Source organism: Oncorhynchus masou, chromosome 10 (assembly GCF_036934945.1).
Source record: "Oncorhynchus masou masou isolate Uvic2021 chromosome 10, UVic_Omas_1.1, whole genome shotgun sequence".
Classification (NCBI taxonomy): Eukaryota; Metazoa; Chordata; class Actinopteri; order Salmoniformes; family Salmonidae; genus Oncorhynchus; species Oncorhynchus masou.
In genome coordinates, this window is record NC_088221.1 from 33,818,289 (window position 1) to 33,844,216 (window position 25,928).

Consider the following 25,928-nt stretch of genomic DNA (forward strand, 5'->3'; position numbering starts at 1 on the left):
TATTTATTTCTATGGTTTGTTGTCAATTCTTTCAGAAAAACCCAAGGTGTCCCTCCATGCTCGCCTGCAGCACGGCCTGTGCATCAGGAAGGGTGAAGAGATCCGCCTGGACGCCTACATCTCTGGCGCTCCATACCCAACTGTCACCTGGCTCAGGAACAACGAAGACGTCAAGAATGTACCAGAGAAGAAGCCAGTACTGCCTATTCTGAAGAAGAAGGGGGGCAAGGTTGAACCTGAAGTACCTGAGGTGTTTGTAACCCCTCTTCATGAGCGTCTTTCTTATGCTGTAAAGAAGGGCGAGACCTCAATCATGGTGCGAGACTCCATCAGAGCTGACCACGGTCACTTCTGCATCCAGGCCGAGAACTCTCATGGTGTTGCAACTGCGTACTGTGACGTCAACGTCCTTGGTAAGCCAATGATCCTCATCACAAACTATTTTCAGTAATTTTTCAGAACTTTACTTACTTACTTAGTCATTTTACTCCTCCTGGAGCATAACCCATCAACAAGAGTTTCAACATTCTCTTTTCTATGATTTGTATAGATAAGCCTGGACCTCCAGTGAACTTTGTCTTTGAGGAGATCAGGGACACCTCTGTCATCTGCAAGTTCGACCCTCCTCTTGACGATGGTGGTAGTGAGATCCTGAACTACATCCTTGAAAAGAAAGACAACAAGAATGAAGATATTGGATGGATCACGGTAACTTCAACCCTCAAGGTTTGCAACTATCCTGTTACCAAACTGATTGAAGGAAAGGAGTACATCTTCCGTATTACCGCTGAGAACAAGTTTGGCTGCGGACCTTCATGTCTCTCTGAGCCAGTCGTTGCCAAGAACCAATTCGGTAAATATCTACAATGACATTTCTGTTTTTCCTTTACTATCAGTTATAAACGTTTGTTGAAATGTGTATTTTCCCTTTACTATCACTGGTATAAGTGTTTGTTTTTGTCAATAACTGCCAATTACAACATTCTACTTTTCCCCTTCTATTCTTTCAAGATCCACCCGATGCTCCAAACACACCCCGAATTGGAGAGGTGACTGCCAACAGTGTGTTCATCTCCTGGCATGAGCCCAAGGACAACGGTAGTCCCATCCTGGGCTACTGGATCGAGAGGAAGGAAATGAACAGCAAACACTGGACTAGGGTGAACCGATTCCTGCTCAATACCCTCTCTGTGAAGATTGAGGGTCTTATGGAAGGCCTGGTATACATATTCAGAGTCTGTGCAGAGAATCTGGCTGGCCCCGGACCCTTCAGTGTCCCAACTGATCCCCAGATTGCTATGGATCCAATCTGTAAGTTTATCTGAGAATAGCTACCAAAACTATAATCTATGGTGTAATCCTGAGGTTTTTTTCTTTATTACTTAGTCAAACATTGATGTCAATGGGAGCTTATGTGAAAATTTGTTATAAGTGGAAGTTAGGATTCACCCCTATATGTCTTAGTTGACACACTATCATCAATATTATAAGCATTGACTCAAGTTATCTCTTTCTGCCTCTACAGTGCCACCTGGCCCACCCACTCCAAGAGTTATCGATACCTCTGCGACAACAGTTGATATCGCCTGGGTTCCCCCCCTGTACAATGGAGGAGGGGATATACTTGGCTACCATGTTGAGAGTGTTCTGGCTGGAGAGAAGGAATGGAAACGTAGTACAGAGTTCAGATGCAAGGAGCTGAAGTATACAGTGACTGGGCTGACAGAGGGTGCTGACTATTACATCCGGGTTATTGCTGTCAATGACGCCGGACCGGGAGCACCTGGCATGACTGAACCAGTCACTGTGAAGGAGCCTCAAGGTATCTATCAATCAATCAAACAATCAAATGTATTTATAAAGCCCTTTTTATATCAGCAGTTGTCTCATAGTGCTTTACAATAACCTGGCGTTGACCCCAGAGAACAAGCCAGTTAACTCATATCGTGAAATCATTCAGCTTCACCATTTAGCTCAACCAGTCAGCTCATATAGCGCAAATATGTCACCGAGCTAATGATATCATACTACCATATAATATTTATACATTTTTTTATTGGCCTAAAGTGTACTCATTAAACAAACATTTCTATGTCTATGTCCCCAGAGCCCCCAGTGGTTGACTTTGATGCTTCTGTGAAGAATGGAGTCATCATCAAAGCCGGCGAGGCACTGAGACTGCCAGCGTTCGCCATCGGCAGACCACAACCAGAAGTGAAATGGATGAAGGATGAGGCTGAAACTGACAAAGAGCATGTTGTGATCGAAACTGAAGGAAAGAACAGCCTTCTGTTCATCAAGTATGCCAAGAGAACTGATCACGGAAAGTACCAGATCTCTGGAACCAACAGCAGTGGAACCAAGTCTGCTGTCACGAGAGTTGACGTCATGGGTAAGTGTGCAAGCAATCAATTGCTCACATAAGCCCCATCTCAGAGGAGAAGTGCTGATCTAGGATCATGTCCCCACTCTCCATATAATCTTGTTTATTATAATCTAAAAGGCTAAACTAGATCAGCACTACTATTCTGAGACGTTTTATGAATACAGGCCATAGTTCTCCTATCATGGGTTTTCTCATCTTCTTAATTTTGACCCTTTTGTGTGGTTGGAACTAGATGTCCCTGGGCCTGTGGTTAATCTGAAGACTACTCATGTCACCAAGAAGAACATCAGCTTGAGCTGGGCAGATCCTCTAGATAACGGTGGCAGCGATGTCATCGGCTACGTAGTGGAGAAAAAGGATGCGAAAATGAAGCTATTCAGACAACCTATCGAGATTGCTTCATGCAAGTGTGACATTCAGGGTTTGCTTTCAGAGGAAGAGTACGATTTCCGTGTTTTTGCAAGGAACAAGTACGGTGATGGCGCCTCCAACGGACATTGGGCCTATTCTGGCTTCGGATCCCAAAGGTATGATGAGTGAAGAAAATGGCGTTATTGGAGAAAAAAAGCTAATTCAAAGATGTTAGAATTTTATCTGGTTCTAAGATCCATTACATTGTTTGTGGAGAATCTACAATCACAATGTGCTGGAGTGTCTTTCTTTTTATATACAGATTTTAATATCTAAAAATGATTCTGAAATTGAACTCCTCTCTTCCAGCTGTTCCATCTCCACCATTGAAACTGCACTACACCGAAAGGTGGACTACTGCTATTGCTCTTGCTTGGGAGCCACCTCGCAGCGATGGAGGTAGCCCAATCACGGGTTACTATGTTGAGAAGATGAGAGCAGATGGAACTGAGTTTGACGTGGCCAATCGCAAGCTCTGCAAAGACTTACACATCAAATTGGAAAACCTATCAGAGAACCACGTGTATCAGTTCCGTGTGTTTGCCGTGACTGAGGTGGGAGAGGGCGAACGCTCCAAACCCATCAGTGCTAACATACAGGATGATGAAAGTAAGTAATGTTACACTCTTCTATAAACCCTACCATAAACAATATATTTGTCTTGGATAATAAAGCAACCACAGTAAACTGCTTTTTTTGTATTCATCTTAACGAAATGCCTTGTGTGGTCTGTTATCATAGTTCCCCCCGAAATCTCAATCTTGGAGCATTTCAAGAGAGATACAATCATTGTGAGGAAGGGAGCAGCAATTGAGATCCCTGCTGAGGTGGTGGGTCTGCCAATGCCAGAGGTTCAGTGGTCTAAGGATGATGTCATCATCCCCATGGCTACTGAGACACTGTTGATGGAGTTTGAGGAGGTGGCCCGCACCAAATGCACCACCAAGATCAGCATCCCTGAGACTATCAGAGGAGACAAGGGAGACTACAAACTGGCTGCCACCAACTGCCATGGCAAAGCACACCGCATCATCCATGTGGAGGTTCTAGGTAAACATTTTCAGCGATCATTAACATTTTCAGAATACAGATCTGTGATAACCATACAATTATAATATTAGTATAATTGTACGTAGGTGTGTAAGCGCTACAAAATGTCTTAATGGGGCAATCAGCAGTTGCTACATCAATTTCTGGACTTACACTCAGTTCATTAGGTACGTCCATCTAGTGCCAGGTCGGACTCCCCTTTGCCTCCAGAATAGCCTGCATTCTTTGGGGGATTGATTCTACAAGGTGTGGCATTTAAATGTTGCTCACTTGGCATCAAGGGAGCTAATGTGTGCCAGGAAAACATTCCTCACGCCATTACACCACCGCCAACAGCCTGTACCATTGACACAAGGCTAGATGGGGCCATGGACTACTGCTGCTTATGTCAAATCCTGACTCTGCCATCAGTATGACACAACCGGAACCGGGAATTGTCGGACCAGTGTTGGTGATCTCGTGCCCACTGGAGTCACTTCTTCTTGTTTTTAGCTGATAGTAGTGGAACCCGGAGTGGTCGTCAGCTGCAATAACCAAGACAAGGACTGATGAGTTGTGTCTTCCGAGATGCCGTTCTGCGCAATTATTTGCCTGTTTGTGGCCCGCCTGTTCGATTGCACGATTCTTGCCATTCTCCTTCGACCTCTCTCATCAACGAGCTGTTATCGCCCACAGGACTGGCGCTGACTGAGGTTTTTGTTGTCACACCATTCTTTGTAAACCCTAGACACTGTTGTGCGTAAAAATGCTGCTTCTGAGATACTGGAACCTGAACGCCTGGCACCGGTATTAATACCACGCTCAATGTCGCAAAGGTCACTAGTTTTGCCCATTCTAATGTTCAATCAAACAGTAACAGAATGCCTCAATGCCTGTCTGCCTGCTTTATATAGCAAGCCATGGCCACATGACTCACTGTCTGTAGGAGTGAACCATTTTTGTGAATGTGGTGGTGTACCTAATAAACTAAATTAGTTATACACTAAGTGTACAAAACATAAAGAGCACCTGCTCTTTCCGTGATATAGATTGACCAGGTGAATCCAGGTGAAAGCTCTGATCCCTTATTGATGTCACCTGTTAAATCCACTTCAATCACTGTAGATGAAGGTGAGGAGACAGGTTAAAGAAGGATTTTTAAGCCTTGAGACAATTAAGACATGGATTGTGTATGTGTGCCATTTAGAGGGTGAATGGGCAAGACAAAATATTTAAGTACCTTTGAACAGGGTATAGTAGTAGGTGCCAGAGATACTGGTTTGTGTCAAGAACTGCAACACTGCTGGGTTTTTCATGCTCAACAGTTTCCCATGTGTATCAAGAATGGTCCACCACCTAAAGGACATCCAGCCAACTTGACACAACTGTGGGAAGCATTGGAGTCAATATGGGCAAGCATCCCTATGGAACCCTTTCGACACCTTGTAGAGTCCATGCCCTCACAAATAATTGAGGCTATTTTGAGGGCAAGGGGGAATGCAACTCAATATTAGGACGGTGTTCATAATGTTTTGTGCACTCAGTGTATGATTTTTGAAGAATTTAACTTATAAATGCCTCATGACCTTAGTTCAACTATCCTATCTCATCATAACCCAAATATAAACATGGTTTACTCCAATGTTTGTCAACAAAGTAAATGTAAACACAACATAGCCTCAAAACGTGGTTAAAACTATAATTTGAATATCATGGATCATCAGTCCTTGCATCCATAGCTCCGTATATGAATTTGAGAGTGGTTACACTTTCTAGCCCAATCCCTTAGTTTTTTTACCAAAACAGGGGTGGGAAGTTCGATTTGTTATCGTTTCTACTGTTGATTTCTAGTTTAAAGAAACTGTGGTACTTATCTATGTATTGTCATTATAGATACTTTTAAATAAGTATTTTGAGTCTTTCAAATAAGTAAAAATGATAACTAGTATTTTTTTTAAATAGCCGCAATATTCTCATAATGCTTTCTTTGCCTTCATAGACCGCCCTCTGCCACCACGTGACATTGTGGTGTCTGACATCCAAGCTGAGTCTTGCTATCTGACTTGGGCGGTCCCAGAGGACGATGGGGGAAGTGAGATCACCAACTACATCATCGAAAGGAGGGACGCCAGCAGGAAGAAGTCTGACTTTGAGCAGCTCACCTGCAATATCATTGATAGGAGATATGGGGTTAGTCCAAACTCCTGCTAAATGTCAAAACTAGTCAAATACTGCTTTAATGTGGGGTCTAGGGTTAAGTTTCCCCTTGGTACAGAGCAACATCCGCCCCCCAATCCTAACCTTAACCATTAGTTAGTGGGAAAAAGTGCAAAACTGGCCCAAGATCAGTATCTAGAGTCAACTTCATTTTACACCTTCAATAGGATGGTTAGTTAACTTATAATAATATGATGGTGATGATTACTAATGCATTGATATCACTCCTTCTAGGTGTACAAAATGGACAGAATGGGCCAGTACCAATTCAAAATCAAAGCTGAGAACAAGTTCGGAATCAGTGACGGTTGTGAATCCGAGAAGGTCGTTCTCAAGGATCCATTCGGTCTTCCTGGTCCACCTCGCAAACCAAAGGTCATCGCAGCAACTTCCACTACTATGACGATCACCTGGGAGCCTCCACTGCAGAATGGTGGCTCCTCCATTCAGGGATACTGGCTGGAGAAAAGAGAGAGAGGAGCTGGGATCTGGGGTCGTGTGAACAGAGCTCCAGTCACCAAGCCTGCAGTGAAGGGTTTGGAATACACAGTCCTCCGCCTTAATGAAGGGGCTGAGTACCAGTTCAGAATTAGGGCTCAGAATGCTGCTGGAATCGGACCTCCCAGTGAAGCATCTCCATGTCAATTCGCTGTTGATCCACGCAGTAAGTACAGTACTCTTTCTTTGATGTTGTAGAATAGCTACAGTGCACTCAGAAAGTATTCAGACCCCTTCCCCCTTTCCACATTTTGTTACATTACAGCCGTATTCGAAAAATGGATTCAATAAAAACATTTCCTCATCAATCTACACACAATACCTCATAATGACAAAGCGAAAACGTGTTTTTAGAATTTCTTACACATTTATTCAAAATAAAAACTGAAACATTATTTACATAAGTATTCAGAACCTTTGCTATGAGACTCAAAATTGAGCTCAGGTGCATCCTGTTTCCATTGATCATCCTTGAGATGTTTCTACAACTTGAAGTCCATCTGTGGTAAATTCAATTGAATGGACATGATTTGGAAAGACACACACCTGCCTATATAAAGTCACACAGTTAACAGTACCAAGCCATGAGGTCGAAGGTAATTGTCCGTAGAGCTCCTAGACAGGATTGTGTCGAGGCACAGATCTGGGGAAGGGTACCAACAAATCTCTGCAGCATTGAAGTTCCTCAAGAACACATTGGCCCGGCCAAAGTGAGCAATCGGGGGAGAAGGGCCTTGGTCAGGACCAAGAACTTGATGGTCCCTCTGACAGAGCTCCAGAGTTCCTCTGTGGAGATGGGAGAACCTTCCAAGAGGACAATCATCTCTGCAGCACTCTAACAATTAGGCCTTTATGGTTGTGGCCAGACGGAAGCCACTCCTCAGTAAAAGGCACAAGACAGTCCGCATAGAGTTTGCCAAAAGGCACCTAAAGGACTCTCAGACTATGAGTAACAAGATTCTCTGGCCTGAATGCCAAACGTTACGTCAGGAGGAAACCTGGCACTATCCCTACGGTGAAGCGTGATGGTGGCAGCATCATGCTGTGGGATGTTTTTCAGTGGCAGGGACTGGGAGACTAGTCAGGTTTGAGGGAAAGATGCACGGAACAGTACAGAGAGATCCTTAATGAAAACCTGCTCTAGAGTGCTCATGATTAGGCCGAAGGTTCCCCTTCCAACAGGACAACAACCCTAAGCACACAGACAAGACAATGCAGGAGTGGCTTTGGGAGAGGTGTCTGAATGTCCTTGAGTGGCCCAACCAGAGCCCGGACTTGATCCCGATCGAACATCTCTGGAGAGCCCTGAAAATATCTGCGCAGCGGCGCTCCCCATCCAACCTGACAGAGCTTGAGAGGATCTGCGGAGAAGAATGGGGGAAACTCCCCAAATACAGGTGTGCCAAGCTTGTAGCGTCATACCCAAGAAGAATCGAGGCTGTAAATGCTGCCAAATGTGATATTTGTAAAATTTGCAAAGATTTTTAAACCTGTTTTTGCTGTGTCATTACGGGGTATTGTGTGTAGATTGATGAAGGGGAAAAAAAAACAATTTAATCCATTTTAGAATAAGGCGTAACAAAATGTGGAAAAAGTCAAGAGGTCAGATGACTTTCGGAATGCACTGTATGTCAAGAAGACTATATCAAAATTCATTATTATGGCAGATTCCCCTTTGGAAAGATCTTCTGACCTCAACGGGACTTTCTGTTTGAATAAGGATTAAATACATGCATAATTACATTTGAGAAAAACTTGCATTTACTTTTTTTCAGATCCCCCGAGTGCACCAGGAGTGCCAGTTGTTAAGGACAAGACCAAGACCAGTGTCACTCTCACCTGGACCCCACCAGAGAAAGATGGCGGCAGCCCAGTCAAGGGCTACATCGTTGAGGTTCAGGACACAGACTCCCTGGATTGGAAGAGAGTCAGTGACCCTGAGAAGCTGCACCCTACCACTGAGATCACTGTTCCAGACCTGAAAGAAGGCCAGAAGATCAGATTCAGAGTCACTGCTGTCAACGCTGCTGGCAAATCTGAACCAAGCGCACGTTCTGCTGACATCACTGTCCAGGACATCTTAAGTAAGTCTCAGCTCGGTTGCCTTTCCAACCTCTATGTTATTGTCACACCACAAACTGAACTGGCACTATAAAAAGCATAGAGACATTATCTCACATTTTTTTAGACTAAAATTTAGTTTTCAACAGAGGAGATTTGTATAAACCTTGCTGTTTGTCTCTCCGACATTCTCAGACAGTCGAAAATCATGAATCAGATGGCATCATTTTTATGGATATATACAAAGAATAGACAATTAGAAAAACGTCAAACACAACAAAGTGCAGCTAGTTTGCGGCCTTTCCAGCTTCAGTGTGAAGCGATTGTATTAGCTGTGTTGTTGGCTAGCTCCTCTGAACAACAGTGTCCTGACAAGTGAGCACATTTTCATTAGCTCATCATTATGGATGTATCTAAATAAATGTCACTAGAAAACAGCTTTAACAAATGAATATTCAGCTACTTTGCTGTTATTCTGGCTGCACCTTTTCGACTTGATTGTAAGTTAGCCATATTTGGCTAGTTAGCAAGCCAGCCAGTATGGCAATGGAACACTTAGAATGAACGATTAGGTCGCGTCCATAGATACAGAACAAAAAGACTGAATGACTGGGTCGTGGCTCTGGCAATCAAACCGATAGAACCAGCAACCAGCTGGCTTCTAGCAACCCTAAATTTGTGTCGGGACTATATCTTGTAGAAGGATGAAATAGTATGAATAAATTCATAAAAATAATGTTTTTAATTAAAATATATGAATCATTATTTGAATATGTTGGTAACCCGTTGTATAAAGGTGATAATGCCCTCGAAGCCGGTGTTTGGAGGACATTTTGTCCACGGTTTACCAGCACGAGACTCGTGCCAATATATCCACCAAACACCAGCTTCTCTGGCATTATCACTTAATTATGTGTGAGTTTGGCTTGTTGATTTGAGTTTTACTGATGTACTATACTATGCTTTTTACTATACTAATGTACTTTTTAATTTCACAGCTGAACCAAACATTACTCTGGAGGTCAGCGCCCATGAGCTGTTGTCCTGCAGAGCTGGAACTACCATTAAAATACCAGCTCTCATCACCGGCCGTCCCACTCCTAAAGTTACATGGGAGTTCAAGGATGGAACAGCAGAGACCGAGAAGAAGAATGACATCCATATCCTTCCAATCGATTCAAAGGTAATGAATCTATATAAATACAATAGAGAAATCTATAGAAATCCAAGCTTTGTTCTTTTTTAAAGGGATAATTATTTTCTACTTTTGTACGATTCAAACCATTTTTTATGTTTTCAAGTCTCATGTAATAATCGTTGTGCATTTTGGAAATGTCTCTACTCAGATCGTGTCAACTGATACAACATCAGTCATTACCATCCCTGAGAGCCACCTCAAACATGCCGGACGTTACATCATCACAGCGGAAAACGCAGCTGGACACAAGAACATGAAAGTCAGAGTCAATGTCCTTGGTAAGTAAAAACAAAATAACACAGGTGGATAAACAAATGGGCCAAGTATTTTACAAGATTCCTAATCATTGGCAAAACCATATTTTCAGATCTGCCTGGCCCACCCAAAGACCTCAAAGTCACAGACATCACAAGAGGCACATGTAGACTTACATGGAAGGCTCCAGATAGTGACGGTGGTGAGAGGATCAAGAGTTACTTCATTGAGAAGAAGACTGTGGAAGGAAAAGCTTGGACCAAGTGCAACCCAGCCTGTGCCGCCCAGTCCTTTATTGTGCCCGACCTCATTGAGGGACAGGATTACCTGTTCCGTATCCGGGCGGAGAACCGCTTTGGATTTGGACCACTAGTTGAGACCATTGAATGTTCAAAGGCTAGAGATCCTATCCGTAAGTGAACAACATTCACTTCATTCACAGAACCAACCTGTTCTATAGAACACACGCCTGTTCTATTGTGCCAGCAGTTTCTAATCATTCCTTTTATTATTTTTGTTCAGATCCTCCTGATGCTCCCACAAGGGTAAAGATTCAAGAAGTGACTAAGGGCACAGCAACCCTGACTTGGAAGCCACCCAGGAATGACGGTGGAGCTCCAGTGACACACTACACTGTTGAACGTCTGTGCTGGGACAGTAGTGGATCTCAGAAGCAGTCCTGGAGACAGTGCAACAGACGTGATATTGAAGACCTCACCTTCAAGGTTGAGGATCTGACTGAAGGAGAAGAGTATGAGTTCCGTGTCAAGGCCGTGAACGAAGCCGGCCCCAGCAGACCATCATCTACTGTTGGACCAGTTGTCATCCAAGACCAGACACGTAAGTTGATATAAAGATGTATAGATGGTTGCTTCATTTAAACAAATGCGTTGTTCTATGGTGTTAAAGTGTTAAGTGTTAGGCAGGAGCGTTATGCTGGTCCAGAGGGGGGTGGTCCGGAGGGGGCGGTCCGGAGGGGGGCGGTCCGGAGGGGGGCGGCCCGGAGGGGGGCGGTCCGGAGGGGGCGGTCCGGAGGGGGCGGTCCGGAGGGGGCGGTCCAGAGGGGAGGGGGGGGGGGGGTCCAGAGGGGGTGGTCCAGAGGGGGCTAGGCCCCGTCCGTAAATTGGAGAATTTAGCATTTTTCAAACATAATAATTATGGATAATTCTATGTGAAAAATATATAAGTATTTTCCTGCATATCTAAGCATACCTCTTGACCTGTCTATATCCTCCTGACTGGGGGTTACTTTCTTAAACTAAATATGCTTCTCTGCATATCTGCTGAAATATGGGTAAAATTGAAAGGAATGAGTCTTATTCAGTACATTTAGTTATTGCTTGCATTTCTAAAATCTACCAACCTTGCCAGCAGGCATGCCAGCTACGATAGTTAGACAAGCTATCTACTCTAACTTGATCGATTACCTGAAATCGCTTCTTGGTAGCTAGTTACGAGTTTGGGAACTTATTTGGGGTAGCTAAAGCCAACTTCATAAAATTACTAGGTGGCTAGTGGTATTTCAGAGATAGAGAAAAATATATATACACTATATATATATATTTTTTAAGAGGACAAATCTGAAGCATGACGCCTCTGGAGTTAGTGGTTAAAAGGTGTTTAGTGTCTGAAAGAAAATAAGTGATTTTCTAAATTGGTTGCCATTGTTTGTTTCTCAGGTGCTCCTGCTATTGACCTGGAGGAGTTCATGGAGGTTGAACAAGGAGCTGATATCAGCATCAAGGCAAAGATCAGGGGCTGTCCATTCCCCACTCTCACCTGGCTCAAGGCTCCAGCACACAAGGGTGACGACAAGGTTGAGGTTGCGTATGACGAGCACATCAACAAGATTGTGTCTGATGATAGCTGTGTACTGCTGATCCAGCAGGGAAAGCGCTCAGATACAGGCCTCTACACTATCACAGCCAGTAACAGCCTAGGAAAGGCCTCCAAGGAGATGAGACTCAACGTCTTGGGTAAACTTCTTTACATTTTAGTAATTTAGCAGATGCTCTTATCTAAGCTGACTTACATATCAACGTTGAAATTCAACATGCTTTATTATCATATTTTCACAGCCAAGAAAATCAACAAATTACATTATTAAAAGTTTTCTTTTCACTTAACAAATGGTATCGCTTCCTTTCTTCAGGACGTCCTGGACCACCATCCGGTCCTGTGAAGTTTGAGGAGGTCGACGCTGAGAAGATTACCCTGTCATGGCTGCCACCTAAGGATGACGGTGGCTCCAAAGTGACCAACTACGTCATTGAGAGGCGTGTAGCCAACAGGAAGACATGGATCCCTGTAACCAATGAACCCAAGGAGCGTATCTGGACGGTGGAGGGCCTGATGGAAGGGCATGAGTATGTGTTCCGAATTTGTGCTCAGAACAAATATGGAGTTGGAGAGCCTCTGGACAGTGAACCTGAAGAAGCCAGGAAACTCTATGGTAAGCGTAGAGAGCAAAATATCATGTTTTCATGAAAGGATTTGCATCAATCAATCAGATGTATGTAGAAAGCACTTTTTTCATTCATAGTTGTCATAAAGTGCTTTACAGTGACCATTCACATCATAATACACAAGTCTGATGAAAAACCTGAGAATGTTGAAGTCAAGATTAACAGAATTCATGTTTGTTTGTTTTTTATAAAGCTGTTCCCGGCCAATGTGAAAAGCCAACCATTTCAGCCGTTGACCATGATTCCATGATGGTCAACTGGGAAGAGCCAGAAGATGATGGAGGCAGTCCAGTGACTGGCTATTGGCTGGAGCGTAAGGAAACCACCTCGAAGCGCTGGAACAGGGTGACGCGCGACCCCATCCGGGCCATGGCTTTCGGGGTGTCCCATAATGTGACTGGACTCATTGAGGGGTCACAGTACCTCTTCCGGGTCACAGCTATCAACGCAGCAGGATGTGGACCTCCTAGCGCATGCACCGACCCGATCTTCGCCAGAGATCCTATCTGTAAGTATTGTATGATACTTGATTTTAATCCTGCCCTTGGCTGTTTAAAATAGCACAGGCCCTTGACGAATGTCCTCCATCTCACTTGGCTTAAGGCAAGTTTGTAAAGGTTGCACTGGTTGACAGTACGATACTTAAGTATGGCATTGGTTGAAGATCAATGTTAAATATAAATCTCTCAACCATCATATCTTAGTGAATATGACACTAATGTCGATGAAAATTCTCAAATTCACTTAGAGGTACACAACACACTCCCTGCTGCTCGTCATGACCCGTCCGGCTGAGAACCACAAACCGAAATGATAACAGGATCGTTAGAAATTGAGTTTACATAGCATTTTCTCCAAACACCTAGTTTAAAACGAAACTATAGCATCCATAAAGTGACTTAAAAGTGACTATAGCATCCATAAAGTGACTTAAAAGTGACTATAGCATCCACAAAGTGACTATATCATCCCTTGGACTTATAGCATCCATAAAGTGACGATAGCATCCATTGGACTTATAGCATCCATAAAGTGACTATAGCATCCATTGGACTTATAGCATCCATAAAGTGACTATAGCATGCATTGGACTTATAGCATCCATAAAGTGACTATAGCATCCATTGGACTTATAGCATCCATAAAGTGACTATAGCATCCATTGGACTTATAGCATCCATAAAGTGACTATAGCATCCATTGGACTTATAGCATCCATAAAGTGACTATAGCATCCATTGGACTTATAGCATCCATAAAGTGACTATAGCATAAAGTGACCATAAAGTGACTATAGCATCCATTGGACTTATAGCATCCATAAAGTGACTATAGCATCCATTGGACTTATAGCATCCATAAAGTGACTACAGCATCCATTGGACTTATAGCATCTTATAGCATCCATAAAGTGACTATAGCATGCATTGGACTTATAGCATCCATAAAGTGACTATAGCATCCATTGGACTTATAGCATCCATAAATAAAGCATCCATTGGACTTATAGCATCCATTGTGACTATAGCATCCATTGGACTTATAGCATCCATAAAGTGACTATAGCATCCATTGGACTTATAGCATCCATAAAGTGACTATAGCATCCATTGGACTTATAGCATCCATAAAGTGACTATAGCATCCATTGGACTTATAGCATCCATAAAGTGACTATAGCATCCATAAAGTAACTACAGCATCCATTGGACTTATAGCATCCATAAAGTGACAATAGCATCCATAAAGTGACTACAGCATCCATTGGAATTATAGCATCCATGAAGTGACTATAGCATCCATTGGACTTATAGCATCCATAAAGTGACTACAGCATCCATTGGACTTATAGCTTTTTGTAGCATTTCTGACAATGCTAACATATTTTTCAGCCGAAGCTCAGAGTTCTAGCACCGGGTCAAACAACTCAGTTGCTTGGCAACAACACAGCTCCTGCCATATAATTAGGAATTAGAATAAGTGTTTGAGAAGGTTTGAAGCCTAATCAACCTGTATACACATTGGCTGAATCACCCTTAAGCCCTTTATTGAGTGGCCACTTGCTGATGTGTTCGATAGTGATCAATCGAGTCTGCAAGTGTTTTGGCCAAAATGAGCATTGAGACGATGCACACTCGACATCCCAACTGCCACCAATATTCCACATTATAAAATCTATTTGTGCACATTCTCCTGGGAGTGGTCTTGTAGTAGCTAGCATGACTTGGTATGAAACATGGGCAGTGCACTCAGGGAGTGACAACAGAGTTGTAAAAAGAAAATTACATCTCTCTACTTCCGCACAGAATATGTGCAAGTCTATCGGTCGCCAGTGATTGCATCAGCTGATTTGGCTTGTTGTAGACTGCCTGCTGCTAGCTAGCCATGGTTAGCTGCAATTTCATTTCATATGAAGTGGCTGGCTCAGGCTAAGCTAGCTAGATAACTTGTCCATTAGCTAGCTTTCATGTACATTATGAAACGTCAGAAATACCACCCCTTCAAGCACTACAGTCCTTTGCTAGATGTGCGACTAAGACCAGCTCTGCAAATACTTTTAGATGTTTTAAGATTTCTTGATTTATGTTGACTTATTCAGATTATTTTTGAAATGTACTTGTTTGTACTTGATCGTGAACGCGCATATCAAGTGATCAAGTGTTCACACTGGGCACACACTGGTTGAATCAAACTTATTTCCACGTCATTTCAATGAAATTACGTTGAACCAACATAGAATATCCATTAAACTGACATCTGTGCTCCTGAGTGGCGCAGTGGTCTAAGGCACTGCATCTCAGTGCAAGAGGTGTCACTTCAGTCCCTGGTTCAAATCCAGGTTGGATCACGTCCAGTTGTGACTGGGAGTCCCATAGGGCGGTGCACAATTGGCCCAGGGTAGTCCGTCGTTGTAAATAAGAATTTGTTCTTAACTGACTTGCCTAGTTGAATAAAGTTAATTTATAAAAATTAAATAATTCTGTGCCCAGTGGGTTTGAAGTGTTCAGTTTGATATTCAGCCATTATTTGAATAGATCAACATATCTACTGTAGTAGTTCAAAGCTGTGTGCTGGAAGGCATGGGTGGAGTAGTCATTGTGCTCATGTGAATTTCCTTTCTTTTTCGGCTTCAGCCCAATGCCTACTTGTAGTTTTTTGTTTTTAATAGCTTATTGCAAAGATTTTTCAACCATATTTCAGTGTTTTAAACATGGTTTGAATTTGATTGTGTAGCTGTCCCTGGACCTCCAACACCAAAGGTCACAGACTGGACCAAGTCATCAGTGGATCTAGTCTGGATCCCACCTCTGAAGGATGGTGGATCTAAGATCACGGGATACATTGTTGAATACTCAGAGGATGGAACAGACAAATGGGTTAAAGTAAGTATAATGATTGTTTTTGTAATTTGAATGTTTTTTTCCCAATAAGGCAACCTGTATGTGCACAAGTTTTACGTAACACATGTTTTTGTTTCAGGCTAAAGACAAGGAACACAGAAGCACCAAGTTGGTCATTACTGGATTGAAGACCGGTGGATTCTACAAGTTTAGAGTGACAGCGTTGAATGCTGCAGGCCCCAGCGAACCCGGTGAAGTCCCAGACGCTATTAAGGTTGAAGACAGGACAAGTGAGTTAACTTCTTAAATTTCTCCTTCTCTAAATTATGATATCTTGTTTTAGGAGAAATAGATTGATTAATAGATGAATCATTATCCTCTATTCATACTTCATTGAAATGTACCTTCCGACAAACCAATGTCCTATTTTTCTTGACTTTTCCTGCTTTTCTTTATTGACCTGTTTACATCCGCATATGATAATATCATGGTTTTAAATTCTTCATCTGCTCCCTGAAATTGTGATCTAGTTGATCTGTTTGGGATAAATGGAATGATAATATTATGTTTTTATGCCTATCACAGTTGCTCCTGAGGTTGACCTTGATGCCACAGTGAAGGAAAGGATGGTGGTCCATGCCGGTGGTGTGATCCGCATCCTGGCCTTTGTGTCTGGCCAGCCTGCTCCAAAGATCACATGGAGCCGTGATGACGGTGCTCTACCACCAGAAAGTGCAGTTGAGACCACCGCCATCAGCTCATCGCTGGTCATCAAGCCCTGCACCAGAAGACACCAAGGAGTCTATACTCTGACTGCTGCTAACTCAGGAGGAGAAAAGAAGAGATCTATCATTGTTGATGTCCTGGGTAAGTGTGTAGAAATTACAGGAAAGAATCAATAAATAAGATAGGAACTCATACACATGCAGAACCAGAACGACACTTAAAGAAGTGTGTGTGATACTCAAGTTGAGATATTTTAATTAGATTGTAATGTGGAAAAACAATCTTGTGTCCACAAGTTATTATCTCTTGTACACAACTTATTTTTATTTTTTCTCTGCTGTCCCTGTAGCAGCTCAATAACAACCATGCATGTTACCACAAATAGAACAGAGGTCTCACAATCTTTCATGTTCTTCCTCAGATGTCCCTGGTCCAGTTGGCGTACCCTTCACCTCAGAGAACCTCACTAGCGACTCCTGCAAGCTGAACTGGTTTTGTCCTGAGGATGATGGTGGTTCTGCCATCACCAACTACATCATTGAGAAGCGCGATGCGGAGAGGAAGGCTTGGACTGCCCTGTCCTACACAGTCACCAGACACAATGCTGTGGCCCACGGACTGCAGAATGGAAAAGCTTACTTCTTTAGAATCGCAGCTGAGAACTCCATTGGAGTTGGACCTTTTGTTAACACCGCATGTGAAATCATCATAAAGGATCCCATCAGTAAGTCTGGTCTACATACATAACTATATCGAGATTACTTTTTCTTGGCCTGGGGTGGTCAAGCGGTATAACCTACTGCCTCTCAAGCACATGTACAGTACATTGTACCACTGCCCGTATGGGTTCTTTCAGCACTCTCTCCTTACTGCCCCACTCCTTTAAAAAAATATATTAAAAAATGTCCTTTCTTATTATGACATTTAAAAAATGTGATGTGATGAGTAATCTATTGTGTTGTGTTACCCAGCCGTTCCAGACCGCCCAGAGGACCTTGAAGTAACAGCAGTTCATAAAGACTATATCAGCTTAACATGGAAACCTCCTGTGTCTGACGGAGGGTCAGAGGTCACCAAGTACATCCTGGAGGCCCGTATGATCGGCAAGGACAAGTTCACACGTCTGACAAAGGAGAAACTGATGGAGAGGAGATTCACCTACGACGGTCTGAGAGATGGGGACACCTATGAGTTCAGAGTTAGCGCTGTGAATGAAATTGGGCCCAGCAAGCCATCGTTCTGCACCAAACCAATCACCTGCAAAGATGAACTTGGTGAGATGGTCGCCGTTTTCTACTTTGATTCTACCAAATCACTTTGATTTAACTTGATTGTAGAATACGGAAAACAGAGGATGTTTTGAATTTAAATCTTATCTTGAAATATAGTAATGATGTTGAATGTCCTTTTTCAGAACCCCCAACCATTGAGCTTGACTTCCGTGACAAGATCATCATCCATGTTGGGGAGAGCATGGCTCTCCAGGGTCGCTACACCGGAAAGCCCTCTCCATCTATCATGTGGTACAGAGATGACGAAGAGCTGAAAGCAGATCAGCACATCAAGTTCAAAAACTCACTGACCACCATGACTTTAGGCCTTATGAAAGCCAAGCGCGAGCACAGCGGCAGATACTGCGTGCTGGTTGAAAACAGCACCGGCTCTCGAAAGGGCATTTGCAATGTGACCGTTGTAGGTAAGTTGTTATTCAGTCAAGCTGAAAATCTCACATCAATGGCCTCTAATAGTATTTGTTAAATTGATGTAAAAAAAAAAAAATTAAAACATAGATGAACCAAAGATAAAGTTTTGAACCAAAGTGAACAAACCATTATCATAAATTATGAACCAAAGTGACCAACACATTATGGTTTCCTATCCAGATCGCCCAACACCACCAGTGGGTCCAGTCATCTTTGATGAAGTTCACAGAGAGTTCATGGTGATCTCTTGGAAACCTCCTATTGATTCTGGCGGAGTGGACGTGTCCAACTACATCATTGACCAGAGAGACGTCAATAGTGACATCTGGAGGAATGTAACATCTGCTTCGACGAAGTTGACGTGCAAAATCCCCAGGTTGATTGAGGGAAGAGAGTACATCATGAGAATCTGTGCTGAGAACATGTATGGAATCAGTGACCCACTGGATTCAGAGGAGATGAGAGCCAAAGATCTCTTCAGTACGTAATCACTGCAATAGATTGAAATTATTTAGGTTGTGTCTCAAATGGCACTTTATTCCCTACATAGTGCACTAATTTTGACCAGAGCCCTATGGGCCTTGGCTAAAAGTAATGCACTATACAGGGAATAGGTTGCCATTTGGGATAAAACCAATATTTACTTATTTTTTGTCCACTTGAGTGCCGTTGTTGCTGTTCCTAATGTGACTTGTTATCCTGTGTTTTACAGGAGTGCCTGAGGCACCAGAGATGCCCAACGTGAGGGAGGTGTATGCTGACAACTGCCTTGTGCTTTGGAGCAGACCTCGTGATGGCGGCAAGCCCATCACTAACTACATATTGGAGAAGAAGGAGCCAGCTGCAAAGAGATGGTCTCGTGCCACCAGAGAACCCCTCTACCCAACTACTCAGTTCAGGGTGCTTGACCTTATTGAAGGCTGTCAATATCAATTCCGGGTTATGGCAGAGAATGAAATCGGCACTGGTGACCCTAGTCCCCCATCAAACACAATTCTTGCCAAAGATCCAATTGGTAAATCTATTAACTATTTTAAAAAGCCTAATAAGCTATTTGGTCTATTGTAAATTATTGATATGAAGTTAGGATTGGTAACTGATGCATTTTCTCTCTGTATAGTTCCTCCCAGCCCCCCTGTACTGCCAGAGGCAATCGACAAGACCAAGGATACCGTAAGCCTGAAATGGCAGCTACCTCGCCATGATGGCAAAGGCAAAATCTTTGGTTACCTTGTTGAGTACCAGAAGGTTGGTGCAGTAGAATGGTCACAGGGCAATGAGACTCCCGAAGAGTGCCCAGAATGCAACTATGTTCTAAAGGGCCTGGAAGACGGAGCAGAGTACAACATCAGGGTCTTCACTGTGAATGCTGCTGGACGCTCTGAGCCTGCCCCTTGTAAGCAAACAGTGAAAGTACATGACAGACTGGGTAAGTAGTTCATTTTTATTTATTATTAACTTTATATCAATGTGGAAATGATCATCAACAACTTGTACAATAATATATTTTTTTGTATCCCTATACAGAGATACCAGAGTTGCTGCTTGATGCCAATATGTCCCGTGACCATCTTGCGATGGTAGGAACTAATATTACTCTCAGTTCAGTGATCAAGGGCATGCCACCTCCCACTGTAGCATGGCAGAAGAACGGAGAAGAGGTTCCCGCAGATCGTTGTACCATTGCTGCCACTGCCAATGGCAGCAAACTTGTTATGCTCAACTGTGTCCGCTCAGACAGCGGCAACTACACACTCACTATTGAAAATGCAGCTGGAAAGAAGTCCGCTACATGCACAGTGCTCACCTTAGGTATGTTACATTTAACTGAGAACAATTAATAACAAGTTTGTTTATTTGAGAAAAATCCCAACAAATAGTTGCTCTAATTATGCATAGTTAACACAAAATGCAATGTACTGTATGCTGTTTATTTTCGGCTTGTTTGTTGGGACATTTATTATATTTATTTATATATTTATTATAAATTTATTTATATTTATTTATATATATTTATTTAAGTAAAAAAGGAACATGTGTTGATTAATTCATTCATATTTGCGTGTTTATCTAGATAAACCCGGACCTCCTCGGGATCTGAAAATCTCTGAGATCACCAGTGAGTCAGCCTACCTGACCTGGAAGGTTCCTGAGGATGATGGAGGGGCTGTCATCTCTCACTACGTTGTGGAAAAGAAAGACGTGGCGGCTGAGAAATGGGTGCCCGTCGCTGCATCAAACAAGAAGCCTAGTCTGATGGCTCTGTATCTTATGGAAGGAGTCCAGTATCTGTTCCGTGTTGCTGCTGAGAACCAGTTTGGCAGAGGTTCCTACATCATGACTAAGACGCCGATCAAGGCTGTTGATCCTCTTTGTGAGTACTGATGATAACAAGAATAGAATAGAATGTAATACCCTTACGGAAGTGTTCCAAAAACACTTGTTTTCACATGATTTCACATGAGAAATCATGTGTTTTTCTGTAAGGGATAAAACCGATTAGAATGTTATTGCCCATCGGAGGACGGTAGAAAAATATTTCCCATCCTCAGATGGATAATAAAGTTATATTCTATATGTTTTTGAACACTTCGGTGACAATTTCCCAAATGTTTACCAACCATCTATTACGATTCATCATTTGATTTTCAAAATTGAATGACTTTCAGATCCACCCGGTCCACCAAAGAATCTACACCACATCGACGTAGATAAGACTGAAGTCTGGCTCCAATGGGATTGGCCAGACCGCGACGGAGGAAGTGAGATCACTGGATTCATCGTTGAGCACCAGGAGGGAGAGGGAAAAGACTGGGTCACCTTCAAGACTGTCAACAATCCTCATAGCCATGTCACTGGACTGGAGGAGGGAAAGACATACAGGTTCCGTGTGAAGTCCCAGAATGCTGTTGGCGTGAGCCGTCCTGACACCAGTGTCCCTGTAACCTGCCAGGAGAAACTCTGTAAGACTTCTTTGATCAACAATAAGAATAAATAACAGCCCACATGCCTCAAAGTCTAACATTGATGTTTCTTTTTTCAGTGCCACCAACTATTTCAGTGGATGTGAAGCTTATTGAAGGTTTGATTGTCAAGGCTGGAAGCACTATCGTACTCCCAGCAGTCATGAAAGGAATTCCTACTCCCACAGCCAAGTGGGTGAGTGACGGAAAGGAACTGGCAACAAAGGGCAACGTCAAGATTGACACTGAGGGCATGAACACATCTCTCACCATCACTGGATGTGTCAGAGGTGACACTGGAGAGTATCTCCTCACCGTGGCAAACACTGCTGGAAGCAAGACTGTTGCTCTGCACGTCACTGTGCTCGATGTCCCAGGTGCCCCCATTGGCCCGATCAACATCCTTGAAGTTACCCCTGACCACATGGTCATCAACTGGAGACCACCTAAAGATGATGGTGGCACTCCTTTGACGTGTTACATTGTTGAAAAGAAGGATACCAAAAAGGCATGGGAACCATGGTCAGTTGTGTGTTCAGGATGCACTGGTACAAAGGCTAAAATTTCTCGATTGGAGAAAGGTCGTGAATATATTCTGCGTGTCCGTGCAGAAAACAAGGTGGGCATTGGTGCTGGACTTGAGAGTCCTCCCACTATTGCCAAACATATGTTTGATCCACCTGGCCCTCCAGGCCAGCCAACCTGCTCTGATATCACAGAGAATGCTGTGACCATAGAATGGACTCTGCCTGAATTTGATGGTGGCAGTCCAGTCAGTGGCTATGTAGTAGAGCGCAGAGAAATGACAGGGAAATGGATCCGCGTCAACAAGACACCTGTATTGGATCTCCGATACAGAGCATCAGGTCTGTTTGAGAACAACAGCTATGAGTTCAGAATCTTTGCTGAGAACGTTGCTGGCGTCAGCGAGCCCTCTCCTGTATCAGATCCAGTGAAGTGCACCCGTCCTATTACTAAGCCAGGACCCCCATTAAACCCTAAGCTGAGGGACTGGAGCAAGTCATATGCTGACTTGGTGTGGACCAAGCCAACAAGAGATGGAGGCAGCCCCATCTTAGGTTATATAGTTGAATGTCAGAAATCAGCCAGCGCCAAATGGGAGAAAGTTCATAAGGATCTCATCCCGATGTGCGCATTTAGAGCAATGGGACTTACTGAGGGCATGGAATACAGGTTCCGCATTAGCGCTTCCAATATTATTGGAGATGGAAAACCTACAGAGCTCTCAGAAACAGTCCTTGCCAAGGACATTCTGGTTCCCCCAGAGCTGACAGTTGATGTTGCTTGCCGTGACCTTCTGACAGTTAGGGTGGGACAGAGTATCAATCTTGTTACTAGAGTTAAAGGTAGACCAGATCCTGATATCACTTGGTCTAAGGATGCTAAGATTCTAGGCATAGACAGGCGTACTGAGATGAACAACAACTTCCCTCTGGTTGAGCTGGTGATTTCAGATGCAGTAAGGCAAGATTATGGAAAGTATGCTATCCTTGCTAAAAACAGCAGTGGTCAAGCACAGGCTACCATTATTGTGAATGTGCTTGACACTCCAGGCGTCTGTCAGAATCTGAAGACCACTTACGTGACAAAAGAATCCTGCATGGTTTCCTGGGAGAACCCAGAGGATAATGGAGGAACTGAAATAACACAGTACATTATTGAGAGCCGTCAACCTAGTCAAAGGAATTGGACAGTGGTATCAAATGATTGCACCAAACGCCTTATGAAGGCACCACTCCATGAGGGTTGTGAATACTTCTTCCGTGTGAGTGCAGAGAACAAAATTGGTGCTGGACCTTCAACAGAGACCAAAACAGCCATCCTTGCTGTTGATCCCATTGAGAAGCCTGGTGACCCTATTGACTTCATTATCTCTGAGATCGGCAAGACATTCGTCTTCCTGAAATGGAAGAGACCAGACTATGATGGTGGCAGCCGTAACCTGGGCTACCATGTTGAAAAGAAACCTAAAGTGGCAGAGGAATGGGAGAGACTGCACAAGGGTGCGATTAAGGAAACTTACTTCATGGCAGACAAGTGCATTGAAAACGAAATTTACCAGTTCAGGGTACAGACAAAGAATGAAGGAGGTGAGAGCAACTGGGTGACAACTGCTGAGGTTGAGGTTAAAGAACAGTTAGTGGTGCCAGAGATCAAGATGAAGTTGCAATGGACTCTAGTGGTTAATGCCGGTGACGCCATTCCAATTGAAGCTGATGTCAAGGGAAAACCAGCTCCGGAAGTAAAGTGGACAAAGGAGAAAGACACAGGGGACATCACCAAGAGCCCAAGGCTCCAAATAGAGGCCGGTGTAGAATTCTCTAAATTCCTGTTGACAAACTCAAGACGTGGAGATACTGGAAAATATAACATCACTGCTACCAATAGTGCTGGAACAGCCACTGGATGGGCGAATGTGTGTGTGCTTGATAGACCTGGTCCTATCAGCAACCTAGTTGTAAATGGTGTTACAGTGGATAGGTGCATGTTGACATGGGATATGCCAGATGATGATGGTGGATGTGAAATTTATAACTACATCATAGAAAAGTGTGAGAAGAAGAGAATGGTGTGGTCCATACATTCTTCTGCTGTGATCACCAACTCTGCTAAAGTAACCCGCCTTGTAGAAGGAAATGAATATATATTCAGGGTGCGTGCAGAAAACAAGATGGGGGCAGGTCCTGCAGTGGAGAGCGCACCTATTGTGGCAAGGACCGAATTCAGTAAACCTGGCATTCCAGAAGCACCAGAAGTTATCAAGATCTCCAAGGAGGAGATGACCGTTACATGGAACCCTCCTGAGAATAACGGTGGAAAGGAAATCTCTGGTTACATTCTGGAGAAAAAGGAAGAATTCGGAGTACGATGGTCTCCTTGCACAAAGCATTCCATTGATTCGACCCAACTGACTGTCACTGGTTTGCTGCGTGATCATGAATATCAGTTCCGCGTCAGGGCTGAGAATGAAATAGGACTTGGTGAACCAAGCAAACCCTCAAGATCACTCGCCGCCAGGGATTCTCTTGGTATGTATAGTACAGCAGTTCTAAATATGATAAAATCATACATTCACAATGGTTTTGCTTTAGCCTTTGCATATCCAAAGTATCTGTGTTAATATGCAGTTTGTTTATTTCGTTTTGATATTTTCAGATGTACCAGCCCCTCCAACAAATCTGAAGGTTGGTGATAGTACAAGGACCTCTGTAGCACTGAAGTGGACAAAGCCTGTTTCTGATGGTGGAGCTCCTATCATTGGTTATGTGGTGGAAATGAGGATCAAGGGAAACAAGGATGCGGCATGGAAGAGGTGTAATGTCGCAGCCCAGCTAATTGTATGTGAATTCACTGTCTCCAGTCTGGATGATCATGAATGGTATGAATTCCGCGTTTCTGCTCAAAATCAATGCGGTATGAGCTTAACGGCGGATCTTACGATGCCCGTCCAACCAAAGGATATCCTTGGTGAGTCCTAAAATACATTTACATTTTACATTCACATTTTTGTAATTTAGCAGATGGGCTTATCCCGAGTGACTTAGTCAGTGAATAGTAAATAGTACTAGAGTTTGTTTAATGTGGCATAGTTCAGTTGAATTACATTGTGTGAAAGATCATTAGTGTATCATCACACTAATACATCTATCTACACCTTCTTCGACCAACAGAGGCACCTGAAATTGACATGGATGCTAGTCTGAAGGACGGTCTGACAGTCAGGGCCGGATGTCCCATCCGACTGGTGGCAACCATCAAGGGAAGACCAGCTCCCAAAGTCTGCTGGAGAAGAATGGGTGTCGATAACGTTGTCAGGAAGGGCCATGTGGACATCATTGACACAATGACCTTCCTGGTTATCCCTGAAAGTACACGGGATGATTCAGGCAAATACTCCCTGACCCTGTCCAGCCCAGCTGGGGAGAAGGCAGTGTTTGTCAATGTCAAAGTACTGGGTAAGTAGTGTGTTTTCGCTCATCTCAGAACTGCTGCATTGCTCTATTGCTGCTTGCAGTTTAAATATCTGACCATAATCTTATAATATGTTGCACTACATAAACATGTCAATGTGATTACATGTTTTTCCCCTCAACAGATACCCCAGGGCCTGTAGTGGGTCTGGATGCCACAGATATTAAACAGACGTCCGCCAAACTGGCATGGTCCCCCCCTGAGAACGATGGTGGCAGTGCAGTCACTCATTACATTATTGAGAAGCGTGAAATCGATCGCAAGACCTGGGGACCAGTCGCAAACAATATTGAACAGACTGAAACCTACGTCAAGAAACTTGTTTCAGGCACAGAGTATTTCTTTAGAGTCACTGCTGTGAATGAATATGGTCCTGGAGTTGCGAAGGTCTCGCCAAAGTCCTACATGGCATCTGATCCTGTCAGTAAGTACCCTTTTGGTTGACCGTTTCATTAATCATCTAAGGACCATTCATTAGATGCATTAGAAGCCTAGCCTTCAATTATTTAAGCCTGAAGTTTGACAACATTTTTGCTGGTTTTCTTCTCCTCAGGCAAACCTGAACCATGCCCAAAGATTGATGTATTGGAAATTACAAAGAACAGTGCACTTCTGGGATGGCTGAAACCATTGGGTGATGGAGGAGCTAAGATAGATGGTTATATAGTTGAATACATGGGGC

At 43.4% G+C, this 25,928-nt stretch overlaps 1 protein-coding gene across 1 annotated transcript in view; it reads left to right on the forward strand.

The window, feature by feature from the left end:
* The window catches only part of LOC135546847 (titin-like), a 170,130-nt gene that overhangs the window by 85,415 nt on the left and 58,787 nt on the right, over positions 1 to 25,928 (forward strand). The window contains 36 exon segments of the mRNA XM_064975419.1: positions 36 to 413; positions 551 to 853; positions 1,012 to 1,311; positions 1,526 to 1,822; positions 2,108 to 2,392; positions 2,619 to 2,869; positions 2,871 to 2,913; positions 3,107 to 3,406; positions 3,539 to 3,847; positions 5,826 to 6,016; positions 6,278 to 6,707; positions 8,317 to 8,625; positions 9,601 to 9,785; positions 9,949 to 10,078; positions 10,168 to 10,467; positions 10,578 to 10,895; positions 11,735 to 12,031; positions 12,208 to 12,507; positions 12,714 to 13,028; positions 15,755 to 15,903; positions 16,001 to 16,151; positions 16,447 to 16,728; positions 17,009 to 17,311; positions 17,559 to 17,861; positions 18,002 to 18,283; positions 18,471 to 18,770; positions 19,003 to 19,305; positions 19,411 to 19,719; positions 19,818 to 20,102; positions 20,365 to 20,664; positions 20,960 to 21,253; positions 21,334 to 24,303; positions 24,431 to 24,742; positions 24,946 to 25,230; positions 25,371 to 25,670; positions 25,800 to 25,922. Coding sequence (XP_064831491.1) covers positions 36 to 413; positions 551 to 853; positions 1,012 to 1,311; positions 1,526 to 1,822; positions 2,108 to 2,392; positions 2,619 to 2,869; positions 2,871 to 2,913; positions 3,107 to 3,406; positions 3,539 to 3,847; positions 5,826 to 6,016; positions 6,278 to 6,707; positions 8,317 to 8,625; positions 9,601 to 9,785; positions 9,949 to 10,078; positions 10,168 to 10,467; positions 10,578 to 10,895; positions 11,735 to 12,031; positions 12,208 to 12,507; positions 12,714 to 13,028; positions 15,755 to 15,903; positions 16,001 to 16,151; positions 16,447 to 16,728; positions 17,009 to 17,311; positions 17,559 to 17,861; positions 18,002 to 18,283; positions 18,471 to 18,770; positions 19,003 to 19,305; positions 19,411 to 19,719; positions 19,818 to 20,102; positions 20,365 to 20,664; positions 20,960 to 21,253; positions 21,334 to 24,303; positions 24,431 to 24,742; positions 24,946 to 25,230; positions 25,371 to 25,670; positions 25,800 to 25,922 — 12,492 coding nt within the window.